At 35.5% G+C, this 15,116-nt stretch overlaps 3 protein-coding genes across 4 annotated transcripts; 2 read left to right on the top strand and 1 right to left on the bottom strand.

Annotated features, from left to right (window-relative positions):
* The first annotated feature begins 1,262 nt into the window (after positions 1–1,262).
* LOC122597658 (chitinase CLP-like) lies at positions 1,263–2,632 on the top strand. The gene is made up of 2 exons (XM_043770231.1): positions 1,263–1,611; positions 1,743–2,632. Exons 1-2 carry the CDS (start codon positions 1,263–1,265, stop codon positions 2,630–2,632), a joined length of 1,239 nt encoding a protein of 412 aa, XP_043626166.1.
* A 4,927-nt stretch (positions 2,633–7,559) lies between these two features.
* LOC122598489 (gamma conglutin 1-like) lies at positions 7,560–9,380 on the top strand. The gene is made up of 2 exons (XM_043771083.1): positions 7,560–7,959; positions 8,351–9,380. The coding sequence occupies exons 1-2, from the start codon at positions 7,560–7,562 to the stop codon at positions 9,241–9,243; spliced, it is 1,293 nt and encodes a 430-aa protein (XP_043627018.1). The 3' UTR covers positions 9,244–9,380.
* An 881-nt stretch (positions 9,381–10,261) lies between these two features.
* LOC122597804 (glutamate receptor 2.7-like) lies at positions 10,262–14,747 on the bottom strand. 2 transcript variants are annotated; one of them, XM_043770381.1, is made up of 5 exons: positions 14,431–14,747; positions 12,373–13,841; positions 11,522–11,831; positions 11,044–11,444; positions 10,262–10,960 (listed from the first exon to the last, which is right to left on the bottom strand). In XM_043770381.1, the coding sequence occupies exons 2-5, from the start codon at positions 13,819–13,821 to the stop codon at positions 10,391–10,393; spliced, it is 2,730 nt and encodes a 909-aa protein (XP_043626316.1). In that variant the 5' UTR covers positions 13,822–13,841; positions 14,431–14,747; the 3' UTR covers positions 10,262–10,390. The 2 variants fall into 2 exon arrangements, with proteins under 2 accessions (XP_043626316.1, XP_043626315.1); XM_043770380.1 differs by lacking the exon at positions 14,431–14,747 and having other exon boundaries at positions 12,373–14,039.
* Positions 14,748–15,116: the final 369 nt, after the last annotated feature.

The following is a 15,116-nucleotide window of genomic DNA, read 5'->3' as shown; positions in this document are numbered from 1 at the left end:
TGGAACTAGAGGCTGTAAGAACCGAGTGTGGCAATGCGCAGTTAGAATCTGATGTAGCTGATTAACGTGCCAAGTTGTTAGGCTTCTGAGGGTTGTTGCTACAAACCCAAGGTGTCTCATGAATATACTTCTTGGAGTTGGCAAAATGACGAAACGGGTTTGAATACAAATGAGTAACTTTTTGGTATGGGTCAAAATGGGTTGGGCCTGATTATTCATTGGATTTAGAGGTTCTCTGCATGAAAAGTACACCTTGGGTGACTTAATATGTGTTCCCTTGTAAGATATTTTCTATTTGACCCATTGGAGATTAAACATAATTTGAGTGATTGTCATTTACAAGTAAATGAGTTAAAATGGCACATCTTTCTTTGGCCTTCCTATGCTATCTCCGTAAGACACGTCTTTCTTTTGTATCGAAAATCTCTCACAAAGACTAGAAAAAGTCGTAATCTTCTTCTTCACTCAGACTGAGGTCTAATGAGCTTAAAATACAGGGACAATTGGAAAACTAGGAAGCTAAAATGTCTGCACAGAAGTATGGTCTGAGCTTAAGACTTTAAAGTACTATTTTGTTATTTTTATTTTTGCTGATATATACGTACAGACACAGTAGTTTCTAAGTAGGATTTACATGTTAATTGATATAAGAAGTACTACAATACCATTTGAGAACTCAGGAATAAACCAAAATCATATCTTTTATTCCATGTGAAATACTTTGTCTTAGTCTGAACCTCCATGGTTCCATGTTATTTTCTTGCTATTCCGTTAGATGAGCTCCTACAAGTACCGAGATACCGTTTTGGGGTATCCAAATTAAGGCTTCTCTACTAATTTTTTAAGTTGCTTATGGTACACCCTATCTATATATGCTCTCTCAGCTTTTTTTCCCCCTTCCCTTTTTTTTAAAGGGGCAAACTAATTGCTTCATTGATGGAACATATATGCATGTGCATAAAGGATAGTATTATTCATTGTTTGATTTGAACTTCATTTACAACGTAAGCAAGAAACTGATCGAAACAAACCTTGACTTTCCTATATGATTGCATTTGACTTTTCACATAAGTTGAAAAGAGTAGAGGCACGTACTATACCCACTACTCGATCAACTGCTTCATATATATATATATATATATATAGATCTTCTTGATTATATTCAAAAACTGAGCATACAAACTAAATAGTCAAAAATGTTTTCGCTTACACATATCTTCGTTGTCGTTTTAGCCTTGTTTTATCATGAACATGATCAAGTCATGGCACAAGAGCGGGATAGTCGCACTTCCGTTGTTGCTCCAATAACCAAACACACTGATACCGCTAAGCCTTTGTTTAGCGTCCGGTTCCCCATCACCGATTTCATGGAGAATGAATACACAGACTCGAATTTTCTTATAGAACTCGACGGTCCAATAATATTTCACGACTGCACACCGACATGGAAATCATATCCCGTTCCATGTGATGAATATCCATATATATGCCAAGATGTGCAAGCTACTTACTCATCCAAGAATCCGTCATGTCGTCCCTTACCAGAAAAACCAATTCAAACCAATTGGGGATATTGCGGATGCCCAGTCAATGTGATCAATCCCATTACAGGTACGTACTCGATCATCTGTTTAATTATTAGTATTTTTTTTTTCTTTTAATTAAAAAACAAAGAGTATATATAATGAATTCACATACGTGTTTGTCTAATTATCATATATACATTATCGGCGTACGTACAGGATCTTGTAAACTTGGGCAGCTTAATTACGACTACTTCAAATTCGTCCTTGGCACAGGTCGGAATCCTAGTAGTTATGAATCATTTGATGCTACCCCTATCGCAGTGTGTGCTCCTTCTTCGTCATTTGAATCCTTCCCGAAAGATGTTACTGGTGTCATGCCTCTTTCATCTTCTCCTTACGCGTTACCTGCTAATTTATCTTCATTCGGTGCGCTTAAAGAAATAACAGCTCTATGTTTGCCTAGCACCTCATCTACTCCAGGGGTTCTGTTTGCTGGACCCGGTCCTTATTACTTTCTTCCGAATTCCAGTGTCGATATACAAAGTTATCTTGCTTATACCCCGTTACTAAAGCGTCCAGGTTCGTATGGATACTTCATCGGCGTCACTTCCATTGTCATTAAAAAGAGATCTATTGACATTCTTGCGAATGCTACTACCAAGCTTACTACAACTGAGGCTTACACCACTCTCAGAACCGACATTTATAATCCTCTGGTTCGGCGTTTTTCAATGGTCACAAAACGGCTCCTTCCCGCAAAGCCAATCGCACCATTCAGTCTTTGTTTCAACACGGCCTCCACCAAGAATAGTACCAAAGCTAGTTTAAAAGTTCCCGATATTGAGTTGAATCTTCAGGGTGGGAAGAAGTGGGCTATATCGACAGCTAACTCGATGAAGCAAGTAACGAAAGACGTGGCGTGTCTAGCATTTGTTGATGGTGGTGCAACGAGTGATCCGGCAATCGTGATTGGAACATTTCAATTTGAGGATAACTTTGTGGTGTTTGATTTAGAGAATTCGACTTTTGGGTTTAGCTCTTCCTTGTTAAGTAAGAAGACTTCTTGTTCAAATTTCAACTTTACGAACCTTGACTATCCTTATTGAAGCTGTATTGTACGTAATTTAATGTCTGTGATTGGATGCATAGCATATGTATATATATATATATATATACTCGTATTATATATATGAATGAATGAATAAAGAACATGAGGAATCTTGTTCATGTGAAATAACAAAGTTAAAAGTTTCAATATTTTGCTGATCCTATCGAACCTTCATTTTCATTTGATACGTACTATACGTAAATCGTGCCAAAATTAATTAAATTTGGATGGATAATGAGTTATATGTAATGTTAATTTGAAAATGATTCGTACTTCTCATTATAACACAGTAGTTCAAAGAAAAATATACTCAGTGCCGCCTTCTGCCGGTTTTGAGGCCCAATACCTCGATGATGTATAGGGAGTATAAAATGTAGACAGACCTTACCCCTACCTAAGTAGAGTGGTTGCTTCCAGTTTCTACCTATATGGTAGAAAAGGCCCTCCAACCTTTGCATGGGATGAGGATCGAAACCATGACCTCTGTTTCCAGAGGCCAGAATGTTTACCAGTGATCCAACCATGATGCTTCTACCTATATAGCATAGTGGTTGAGCACCAACAAATGGGAAAGACATTTAAAGTAATTTCACAAATAAAGTCCTCCAATTAAATAACGTAAACTAGATCTCCTATTGCGAACAAAGTTTAAAAAAAATAATTGAAAATGATATTATGATTATTAGAGGCCGGGCTGGGGGTGCCCTTTCCCACTATTAATCCAATTATGGAACCATATATTGGAAAATGGGATAAAGACATGGGAATGTACCCAACTATGGTAAAAAGGCTATGTAATGTATCCTACTACACGACTTGCTATTCAGTGTAACCAACTACGTTTTTTGGGTTATTCAACGCAAGCAACCTGCTACACAACAAGTAGCCGGTTACCACTTGCATTTTTTTAATTCTTTTTTATTAAAAAACCGTGCTCCTTATTCTCAACGTCAATTTTCTCCTTGCGAGATCCATTATGTTAATTGAAAGATCTATTTTCTCAAAAGAATTATGGTGGAAATGATTTGAATAAACCCTATCTTGCTCATTACCTTGAATTAGAACACAAGATTAACACCAAAATACTCTAAATCAAATTCCGAACAAATCCTTGCCAGGAAAACTTTCAAACACCTTCGCCGGAAAACGGAAACAATTTGAATAAACCCTATCTTGCTCATTACTTTGAATTAAAACACGAGATTCACACCAAAATACTCTAAATCAAATTCCGAACAAATCCTTTCCAGAAAAACTTTCAAACATCTTCGCCCGAAAAAATGGTAATCTCGCCAGAAAACGAAAACAATTTGAATAAACCCTATCTTGCTCATTACTTTGAATTAGAACACAAGATTAACACCAACATACTCTAAATCAAATTCTAACAAATCCTTGCCAGGAAAACTTTCAAACACCTTTGCCGGAAAAAATGCTAATCTCGTCGGAAAACGGAAACAATTTGAATAAACCCTATATTGCTCGTTACTTTGAATTAGAACACGAGATTCACACCAAAATACTCTAAATCAAATTCTGAACAAATCCTTTCCAGGAAAACTTTCAAACACCTTCGCCGGAAAAAATGGTAATCTCGTCGAAAAACTTTAAGGGGGTGTTTGGTTCACCATAATGTTTTTGAAGGAATTGGAATCTGTCAAAGGAATTGGAATTTGAAAGTTTTAAAATTTGTCATGTGTTTGGTTGACAGAATTCAATGGAATTCAGTAAAAGGAATCTGAATTTAATTTATAAAAATGACAAGAATACCCTTTATTAAATATAAACAATAATAATAATTTTAAATGTTAATAATATAAATAATATTAAAATAATAATAATAATAATAATAATAATAATAATAATAATGATAAAAATAATAAAAGTAATATTTTAATAGTCGTAAAAATAAGAATAAATAAAAATAATGCTAATAAAAGTTATATTAAATATAAAAAAATAAAAATATAAATAGTATAATAATAATATGATTATATTATTTATATTAATAATATTCATTATTTTCACATAATTTTATTGTAAATATATAAAAAATAATAATATTATAAATATATAAAAATAGTAATAATATAAATGATATAATAATATTAATATTATATTATTTATATTATTATTTATTATTTTTATATAATATTATTAAAAATATATAAGAATATTAATAGTTTAAAGATATAAAAATATTATTAATGCAGTCTACTCACTAGTAGTTAATATTATAGAACACTTTACGGGTAGATGGTCAGATAATTCTGAAAATATTAGAATTTTACTAAATAGCTTAAAATGCCCAACTTTAACTTCATTTAGATGGTATAAAAATACATTTCTAAGTAGGGTAATGGAATTACCAGATTCTAATACGTTTCATTGGAAGTCTAAAGTTATAGACGGTCTCCTTAATTTATTTGCTGAAAGAGTTAGAATAACTCTTAGGGGAACGGAGACAACAATAAATTATGATAAGTATACATATGGAAAATTAATTGGCACATGTGTCCATAATATAAATAATATAATAATATCATTATTATTTTATTTATATTATTATTATTTATTACTTTTATATAATATTATTATAAATATATAAAATAATTAAATTATAAATATATAAAAATATAAATAATATAATAATAATATTATTATATTATTTATATTATTATTATTATTTATTAGTTTTATATAATATTTTTATAAATATATAAAATAATAATAATATAAATATAATATATGTTATCTAAAGGCATTTTGCTAAATTTGTAAACATTCCATCCATTTTGTGATGGAATCTTGAATTCCATGATTTAGAGAATTTGAGTGAAAGTTTGTAATTCCAATTCCATCAACTCTTCCAACCAAACAAGGTAAAGTGTGGAATTCAAATTCCAATTCTTATGAATTCCTGAGAATTCCGCAAACCAAACGCCCCCTAAAAATGCGATTATTTTGTTGTTCCTTCGAGTTACGACTTGAAACCAACACCAAAACACTCAGAAAACAACTCCGCACAAACCTTAGCCAACAAACTTTTGATTACGAGATTGCCGGAAAATTCAAAGTGTCACCCGAAAACGTAACTGTCACCAAACTCAACCTAATCGGAAAACTGAAAGAATGAAGATGATCAGAATTTGGTCGCGATTAAAACTTTATGATTTTCCGGGTCGAATTGATGATGAACAAGATTGTACGCTTTCTGGGTGACACAAAATTTGTTGTTTCTTTTTCTTCTTTTTCCTTTTCTGCGTGTTTTCCCTTTTTTTATAAATAAAATATATAATCGAATGAATTACCTTGTATAGCAGGTTGGTTGCGTTGAATAACCAAAAAAACGTAGTTGGTTACACTGAATAGCAAGTCGTGTAGTAGGGTACATTACATAGCCTTTTTGTCATAGTTAGTATATTCTCATGCCTTTATCCCATTAGAAAAACTCGCAAGTACCACCTTAACCCACCACTTACCCTTACAACATCCTTAATGTTTTGACCTACTTATTTTCCATTTAATATATGTTAGAATCAGAGATACTCACAACACACTCAAATAGTAAACTTTCTAATTGTATAAAACTAATGCTTACTTACATAAATAGGAAATAAAAGAAACGTGCATTTACCACCACTAGTCCACTACTTCTAAATACTTGGTCAAACATAATGACCAAGTCAAAAGAAAGCTACTAAATGCACATTATCACATAGTATTTTAATTTTAAAAGAAAGCTATTCTTCATTTCTTTGTGTGAGGGGAGAAAAAAAAAAAAAAGACGCCAACTTTTCACCGTCTTCTTGAACACGAATGGCATCACCACGAGCTATAGCTGACCATGAGATAGCCCTAGTGGTGAGCCATCACTAGTCTAAACATACATGCATCCGAAAGAAAGATTAAAAAGTCATTCATTTATTTAATTGGCAGTTGTTCAGTAGACCTATTTCATATATAAATACTGTTATAACTTGTATTATTCCCATATATACTGTTCGATGTAATGCCTCACCCAAGACTACCCGTCTAAACATACATCTGTGCGGCAACATGCGGCATATAACAATTAATGGTAAGTGAATTTCAGGATATTTCTTTCATAATCTTACTTCTTGATTATTCATATGTCAACATCCTATTTTATTTAGGCTTATTAATTATTACAAGAACCTTAACCGCCCGATGCAGCGGTGTAATGGTGGCGGTAACGGTTGTGGTGAAGGTGTTGGCGGTGTTGGAGATGTAATGGCGGTGGCGGCCCGTGGCGGTAGCTAGCGGCGATGGCGATTGATGGTGGCAGCGACAGCGGCTAGTGTAAGTTATTGATTTAATTTGATTTTGATGAGATGTTGAAAATTACCGTACAAATTTATTCAAAAAAGACTATTTGATTTCTGATACAGTATAGATATGCATACTCGATCATAATAACCCTTTCCAAAGGCTTCTCTCCTAGAATTGAAGTCACTCATTCAAGTTGTACGTTATACGTATACGAGTATTTGTCTATAGTCAAATATGGAATATATGATGCAGTCATATATGCACCGGCCGGATGCGATATGCATGACTGTTTCTTCTGGTGTACACCTTAATTATGCATTGTTCTTTGTCCTTTCACTCTTTTCATGGGCCAAACTTGCTTAAAATGTCCATAAAGGTTTGGTTGTTTGTTTGTTTTGAACTTAATATACAACGTAAGCAAAAACCGAAACAACCCTTAACTTTTCCTATATACAAGTACTATTTGCATTTGACCTTCACATAAGTTGGAAAAGAAAGGCACGTGTACTTACACTCTACTCAAACCTATTCATATCTATCTATCTATCTATATCTGCTTGGTTGATATGCATATATATATATATATATAGTTAAAAACTACAGTTGTGAGCCTACAAATTATATAGGCAAAAATGTTTTCGCTTACACAGATATTCGTTATCGTATTAGCCTTCAATACTTACTATCAACATGATCAAGTTGTAGCACAAGGCCCTTCCGCTGTTGCTCCAATTACCAAACACATTAATACTGCTAAGCCTTTGTTTAGCGTTCAGATTACGAGTACCGATTTCATGGAGAATGAATCCTCGGACTCTAATTTTCTTATTGACATCGACGCTCCATTAGTTTTTCACGACTGCAGTGAGAATTGGAAACCATATCCGGTTCCATGTGACGAATATCAATGTGAAGATGTGCAAGCTACTTACTCATCCAAGAGCTCGCAATGTCGTCCCTTATCAAAAAATCCAATTCTACCCGGTTGGGGATACTGCGGATGCCCAGTCAATGTGATCAATCCCGTTACAGGTACTTATTAATTTGTTTAATTATTCTATATTTTTAGCATAATATATATTTAATCATATATATATATAGGGTAAAGGTTCATATGAGAACCATTCGCATATGAACATAGCTAATATTGATCTGTTCATATATGAATGAATTAGTTCATGTATGATAACTTAAAGGTTTTTATGTTTCTTCTAGCTCAAATCATCCTAACGTACGTGCACCTTTTTTAATTAAGGTGATCTGTTAACCTAAAGGTTATCGATTCAAGTCTCATTAGAGACAATTGACCGGTATTACTATATAATTGGCGGTTGCAGGTGTAAATATTTGTCTTTCAAAACATTTAAACATGCTAGCTAAACGTGTTAATTTGTCTAATTATATATACATTATAAATGTACAGGATCTTGTGACCGTGGGCAGCTTAACTACGACTACTTCCTACTCACCGCAAGTGACCAGGGTAGGAATCCTACAACTAGTATCTATCATTCTAACCCTACCGGATTGTGTGCTCCTTCTGCATCATTTCAATCCTACCCGAAAGATGTTACTGGTGTCATGACCCTTTCATCTTCACCTTATGCGTTACCCGCTGATTTATCTTCATATAATATGTTTAAAAAAATAACAGCTTTATGTTTGCCTAGCAACTCATCTGCACCAGGGGTTTTCTTATATGGAGCTGGTCCTTACTACCTTCTTCCCAATTCCAGTGCTGATATACGAAGTTATCTTGCTTATACCCCGTTACTAAAGCGTCCAGGTTCGTTTGGATACTTTATCAGCGTCAGTTCCATTGTCATTAAAAAAAGATCTATTGACATTCCTGCTAATGCCACTGCCAAGCTTACTACAACTGAGCCTTACACCACTCTTAGAACCGACATTTATAATCCCTTGGTTCGACGGTTTTCAATGGTTACAAAACGGCTCCAACCTGCAAAGCCAGTTGCACCATTCAGTCTTTGTTTTAGCGCCGCCTCCACCGCCAATAATACTACCAAATCTGGTTTAAAAGTTCCCGATATTGAGTTGAATCTCCAGGGTGGGAAGAAGTGGGCTATATCGACAGCTAACTCGATGAAGCAAGTAACGAAAGACGTGGCGTGTCTAGCATTTGTTGATGGTGGTGCAACGAGTGATCCTGCAATCGTGATTGGAACATTTCAATTTGAGGATAACTTTGTGGTGTTTGATTTAGAGAATTCGACTTTTGGGTTCAGCTCCTCCTTGTTAAGTAAGAAGACTTCTTGTTCAAACTTCAACTTTACGAATTCCGATTATCCTTATTGAAGCTGGATCGTACGTAATTTAACTGTGGAATGTTGTTATATGTATATGAATAAAGAACTTGTTGAATGTTGTCTTGCGAAACAGTAACAAAAAAGGTTTCATTATTTCTCGATCGTGCTTTGATTTTCATTTGAGTACTATATGTAAATCGTGCCAAAATTAATAAAACTTGGATGGACAACGAGTTGTATATATGACTTTAATTTGAAAATCATTATCTGATTACTTATTTTAGAGGGTTCACAGCACCCCGGCCTCCCACTATTAGTCCACCACCGCCTCTGGGTCAGTAGCACATCAGAAAAACCCACTGTTAACTTTTCACTTGTTTCCAAATGGCATCACCACGAGCTAACCACGATTCAACCCTAGTGTATCACAGAGCAACCACATGGGCATTGTGAAGATCATGATATATAGAGATAGATTTATGTTATTATCATTTTATTAACTCAGGTTAACAACTAAAATATTTATTTAGATAGTTCTAAAGCTACACTATAACTACTAAAAAAAAATCTTGATCCAATGGTTTTAATTGACACCTCTGAGCCATATATGAAGCACATCCTATTTGTGGCCCAATTTGAATAAACTAATATGTGTCAGTGTGTCACATATCAGGAAAGATATCTTCTGTTTGTTCATTCTGTGACAATATGAAACCTTGTAGGTTATCCCCGGTTTGGGATTGATTGATTGATTGGATACCCGAGAACCATAATCTTTCCTAGGAACAGCTTTTGTATTTGATTGTAATTAATAGGGATTACAAGAAGCTATATTTATAGAGTAGCCTAAATCAAAGGAAGGAAACTAATACTATGGAAACATGATAAATAGACAGAGTACTATCTTTGATGATATACATGCACTAAAGAAGCAATAAAGAGGTTGAGCTTTTTTATATTTCTCTGCTTTGCCCTTTTCCTCTTATTATCAAAGCCATTTTTCATTGTAGTCAAGTATTAATTAGAATAAGCTTAACCTAATTAATATATTGTTACAGACAGAGTAATAGGTTTAAGAAGATGTTGACAAAAACTAGAGTACAACATAGAGGCTTGTACATTATAAATACATAGAATTGTTAAGGACTGTATGCAAATAGTGTTACCAATTACCATCATCACAACGTACAAAGACACTAGTTTTGAGTCGTTGTCTCTACAACTTGTAGGCCATTGGTGTTGGGACCTGGAGTCCCGAGTTCAGTAGTAGATAACCCTTGTATTGTATCAGGAACTGGAGTCCCAGGTTCAGTAGAGGAGGTATCTTCACCAGGAGAGATAACTCTAACTTCTGGATGGTCGCTTGTCGGACTACTGCTGATATTGTCTTCACCAACTGGTTCATCCACTGCTTCCGCTGCGCTTGTGTTTTGGGATTTACTGTCTTTAAACTCATTGAATGTTTTTGCAATAACCACAATCTTTTGGGCTATTGAATCATGGGAAACCAACATTTCTCTGTTCTGATACAAGACCATGAAGAAGAAAAACACGAGAGCAGAGGTTGATGATAACATAGCAATGAAGAACAGACCCTTGAACCTATCCAACGTTAGCCTATTAGGTTCTACTGAGGTTTCATTCTTCTGATCACAACCAGCTGATTCTCCAAACCATTGAATGGAAATGTTCGCAGTTTGATGTTTTCTCACTTGCAAGACTGCTGTAGAAAAATCGTGGACCAGCGGTGATCCTTTTGGAAATGCCTGTAAGTTTACAAGCATATAGTTTTTACTTTAATGAAACTTTCAAAAGGGTATCATGTATTGTCTAATGGAATGGAACTTACAAAACCAAAGCCTGCGGTATTGTTGGTGTAACCAGTCATGGTATATTTGGTACAATATTTAACCATGAAAGCCCTGAGATACGGAAGCTCATCAAAAATTGCAGAAACTCCTCCGTTTTGACTTCCTTTTTGGAGCGCCTCATCATATTGCTCAAAGCTGCCGTAGCTTTTCAACTTGCTATCATCGAAACCTATTGTCTTAAGCGTATATCTAGTAAATGAACCCTGTTGGTATCCTACTGATTCTCCTTTTCTCATGATCTGGAAGATATCAGTAGGCTGAAGTTGTTGCACGGTTAACATGGATGTCAAGCTTGCTGTGTAGCTGGAGGTCAAAACTAGAACCACAAACACCCATACGATCACCACAAATCTTGACAAGTTGCTCATTAACTTCTCCCCTGCAAAAGTCACCTATTTGTTATTAACCATACTAGGGTTAGAGATGATGTGTATAAGTAATAAAACAGGTATTTACTGTGGGCATAAACAAGTGTGGAGAAGGAAAACCAGAAGATCATTCCAACTTGATCACGAGACGAGCCTCGGAATTCTTCGTTGACACGACGCTCCAAAACCCATATCACTATCCCTGTGTAGATAAATAATGCTCCCGTTGCTATCCAAAGCTCTTTTTCAAGTGGTCTCATGAAGATCCATGTGCTCTTCTTCTCATCCTTAATCCGAACGATCATTGCAGTACCAGCCTCCGTGTATGGGAATGTGAAGTCAACATATTCTGATCGGCTCGCACTAACTGTAATGTCTCCAACCACCGCATCATATTTCTGTACATTATTGAAGATAAACATCAGAATTATTCAGAAATTAACCTTTTTTCTACCAGTTTCTCAAAGTATATGTAAATCAATGTAATTATATATATATATATATACACACACACATATATATAGACATAGACTCAAGTTATGGCAAGGTGACTTGTGGTAGCCATGTTCAGATCGCTAGATACCCACATATACATACTTTTCAGATCTGATCCAAGGCCTAAAAGCTATGCGGTGGAATTAACATTAGTCAAAGTTATGCCAGCAGTGTGAAATCTTCACCGAAGTAAAGAAATCTTCATTTCTTCTTTGAAGTGAAAGTATTTTCAATTCTTCACTGAAGATGAATCTTTATATCTAAAGTTAATGAGAGTGATGATGAAATTTTTTTCCGGTAATTTCTCTTCAGTGAAGTTATCTTCATTTCTTTACTCGATTTCTAGTGAGGAATTATGTAAATGACTGAACAATTATCTCTACCTCACCTAAACACCCTCATTAACACCCAACCATATATAAATATATATATATATATATATACCCTGTTGGCTAGGCTGCGAAGAAGATCATCATACGTTCCAGCACTCTTGCCGTCTGACCCAACGAAAGGTATGAATTCATGTTTGAGACTGTAAGGCAGAGTACGAACGACTGCTTCAAAAATGTCCACACAGAAGCCAGTCACGACAACTTGTTGGGTTTGAGGGTTGATTTTACAATCCAGAAAGTCTTGAAACCCACTTTTAAACGGAACCCCGACTCTTAAAATGTTGATGGTTGAGATCTTCAGGCCTTTAGGGATGACATGACTATCACCGGGCCATATGATAGCCCTAAGACCCTTGGTTTGATTGTTTAGTTTCTTTAAGATGCCATTTTTGGGAGTCCAAAACCCGATAGGGTTCTCCCGCATTCCTATTATGTTAACTATTTGGTAGTCTGACCATTGCAGTTGTCCATCAACAACATGAAACTCGCCACTCAACCCTTTAAAGCTTGAGTTCCGGATCCATGGAACGAGCCTCGACCCTATCTCTGAGGTTCCTATGGTATCCAAATCTGTTGAAGATTCCATTTCTCGCTGGAAGGTAGTCTTAGCTTCACTTGAGATCTTTTCCAGCGCCATAGCTAGAGCAAAAATAGAATCATATGCCCATAACCCGAACATGTCTAATTCCACCATTTCGTAGTTTGGATTCTGACTCCAGAATTCTTGTTTCCACCTTTTCTCAAAGGTGATTAGGTCGCTGGACCTAGGGATATATGACTTCACACCCAGTACGCCCTGCATCAAATCTATGTCCGTGGGATCCAAAGAATGCAAACGACTGGTGAGAACTTCCGTGATAATCCAGACATACCCTTCTACCATCATTCCTGCTTCAGTTACTTTCTTGAAAAAATGTGAAGCCAAAGCTGGTAACGCATGTACCACGAAGACCCTGGTCTGCATCCCCTTTAGTTTGTAGAGTTTTTTAAGGATAGAATCATCTGAAGCAGAAGGATATATGATGGTGCCCGGCATGAGTTTGGTACCAATAGCCAACATGACATCAGTGAAATAAGGAACAAGGCCTCTTCCGTATTCACTATCTTCATAAATAAGCGCCACTTCCCTCCAGCCAAAGTATTTGATCAATTCTGCTATGGGTTTAAGTTGAGAAGAAGAATCAGGTGCAATACGGATGAAATAGACATTGTGAGTTGGGGAAAGGGAGGGGCTTGTTGCGGGTGAGATAATTGGAACCCTTGATGTGTTGCCAATGTCAATCACGAAAGCTGCTTGTGAGGAAGTCTGGGGTCCCAGAATCGCCATGACTTGGACATTTTTCAAGAGGTCAATGGCTGCAGAAGCAGCTCGAACGTTGTCTTGCTTGGAATCACGAAAGTGTGGGTGAATCATGGTGGTGTAATTGCTGTGCTTCTCATAGAAATCATGTATCGCCATTAAAATGCAAGTGCTAGTCATCTTACCAATGCTGGTTTCCATATCAAGAATCACTCCTACATCTATCATTGTTTTTCCATTTACCATACATATCAAACTATTGAATATAACAGCAAAGATTAGCATATGATTACAACTATTCTCCATATATATTTTTGCTACCAAAATAAGGGTTGCTTGTTTCTTTCTCTTGGAATGGAACTGAAGTGAATGTAGCCAACGTTAGCCTTGACTTTTGAAAACTAATATAGGTGGATCATAGTAATTAAATTCGTTTAATTTAGATAATCTTGAAACCTCATTATTTTTTTTCAAAATTAGCAACCAATTTTTAATATTGTAGTTGACTTCATATAAAATGTGTAAGTTTCCTTTTAATTTCGTTAATAACAATAACTCATCTTATAATATTCGATCTAATAAGTCTGATGACTTTGTCATACTATGACATTTTTCTATCTAAAAAGTCAACTCTAACCGGGTCAACATCTCATCAGGGGATCGGACGAGGGGAACAAGAAATATCAATGATCAACTTGTATATTTGAGATGACCATGGAAAAGCTAAGCTATATATTATTAGTATTAGATTCCCTGGTGCTTGTATGTCTATATTCTATAACTATATATGACAGTAGTATATTTGGAAACCTGATTCATATCAGAAGTTATGTTCTTTCCAGCTGGACAAATGGCTGAATCCTCCTTAACCCGGCCTTTAGAGTAAGTTTACAACTTTACATTCTAAGAATTTCAGGAATCCGGAAACTTGATGAATCATTGGGCATGGAGGATATATTTGGCAAGGTTTACAAAAGAACCAAGGACTCAAGGGGCACTTGAATTTTGGGCTGAAGGTAAGATGCTTTCAAACTCAAAGACATTGCCACTTGGTATCTTTGATTAGTTATTTTTGATGATGGGCAAGAGATGATCCTTTTTATGAGTGGAAGAGTACCCGCATGATGCGTTGGAAGATAACCCTTATATACTCTATTTCCTCCATTCTCTCTAATCATAACATACTTTCATTGACCTTCTATCACCCTCTGTCGCCGCCTTCCTTCTCTACCGCCTCCCTCGATCTCCACCACCGCCTTTCATCTCCATCGCCGCCACAACACGCGGACACTATGCTAGTTTAATCTCATATGTAAATGTTTTTCATAAGTCAGGTAATAATAATAACTAAGCTAAATAATGATATAATTGACAACTATGTGAATACTTAATGTGCGTTTTCTTAAACATAAAGTATTGAATCATGATTTCGAGATCAACGAGGTGGGCAATTAAATAGATCAAAGTTAACATGTTATAGTGTTATACAATCAAAG

This window comes from Erigeron canadensis, chromosome 4 (assembly GCF_010389155.1).
Source record: "Erigeron canadensis isolate Cc75 chromosome 4, C_canadensis_v1, whole genome shotgun sequence".
Lineage (NCBI taxonomy): Eukaryota > Viridiplantae > Streptophyta > Magnoliopsida > Asterales > Asteraceae > Erigeron > Erigeron canadensis.
This window is presented reverse-complemented; position numbering and strand designations above follow the sequence as displayed.

What these genes read in the sequence shown, in the direction of transcription:
- LOC122597658 (XM_043770231.1), top strand. Translation starts at nt 1,263, where the DNA reads ATGGCACAAGAGCGGGATAGTCGCACTTCCGTTGTTGCTCCAATAACC. An exon ending in TGTGATCAATCCCATTACAG is followed by an intron (nt 1,612 to 1,742) that starts GTACGTACTCGA and finishes GCGTACGTACAG; the next exon opens with GATCTTGTAAACTTGGGCAG.
- LOC122597804 (XM_043770380.1), bottom strand. Translation starts at nt 13,926, where the DNA reads ATGGAGAATAGTTGTAATCATATGCTAATCTTTGCTGTTATATTCAAT. An exon ending in CACACTTGTTTATGCCCACA is followed by an intron (nt 11,445 to 11,521) that starts GTAAATACCTGT and finishes TGACTTTTGCAG; the next exon opens with GGGAGAAGTTAATGAGCAAC. An exon ending in ATACCGCAGGCTTTGGTTTT is followed by an intron (nt 10,961 to 11,043) that starts GTAAGTTCCATT and finishes GTAAACTTACAG; the next exon opens with GCATTTCCAAAAGGATCACC.
- LOC122598489 (XM_043771083.1), top strand. Translation starts at nt 7,560, where the DNA reads ATGTTTTCGCTTACACAGATATTCGTTATCGTATTAGCCTTCAATACT. An exon ending in TGTGATCAATCCCGTTACAG is followed by an intron (nt 7,960 to 8,350) that starts GTACTTATTAAT and finishes ATAAATGTACAG; the next exon opens with GATCTTGTGACCGTGGGCAG.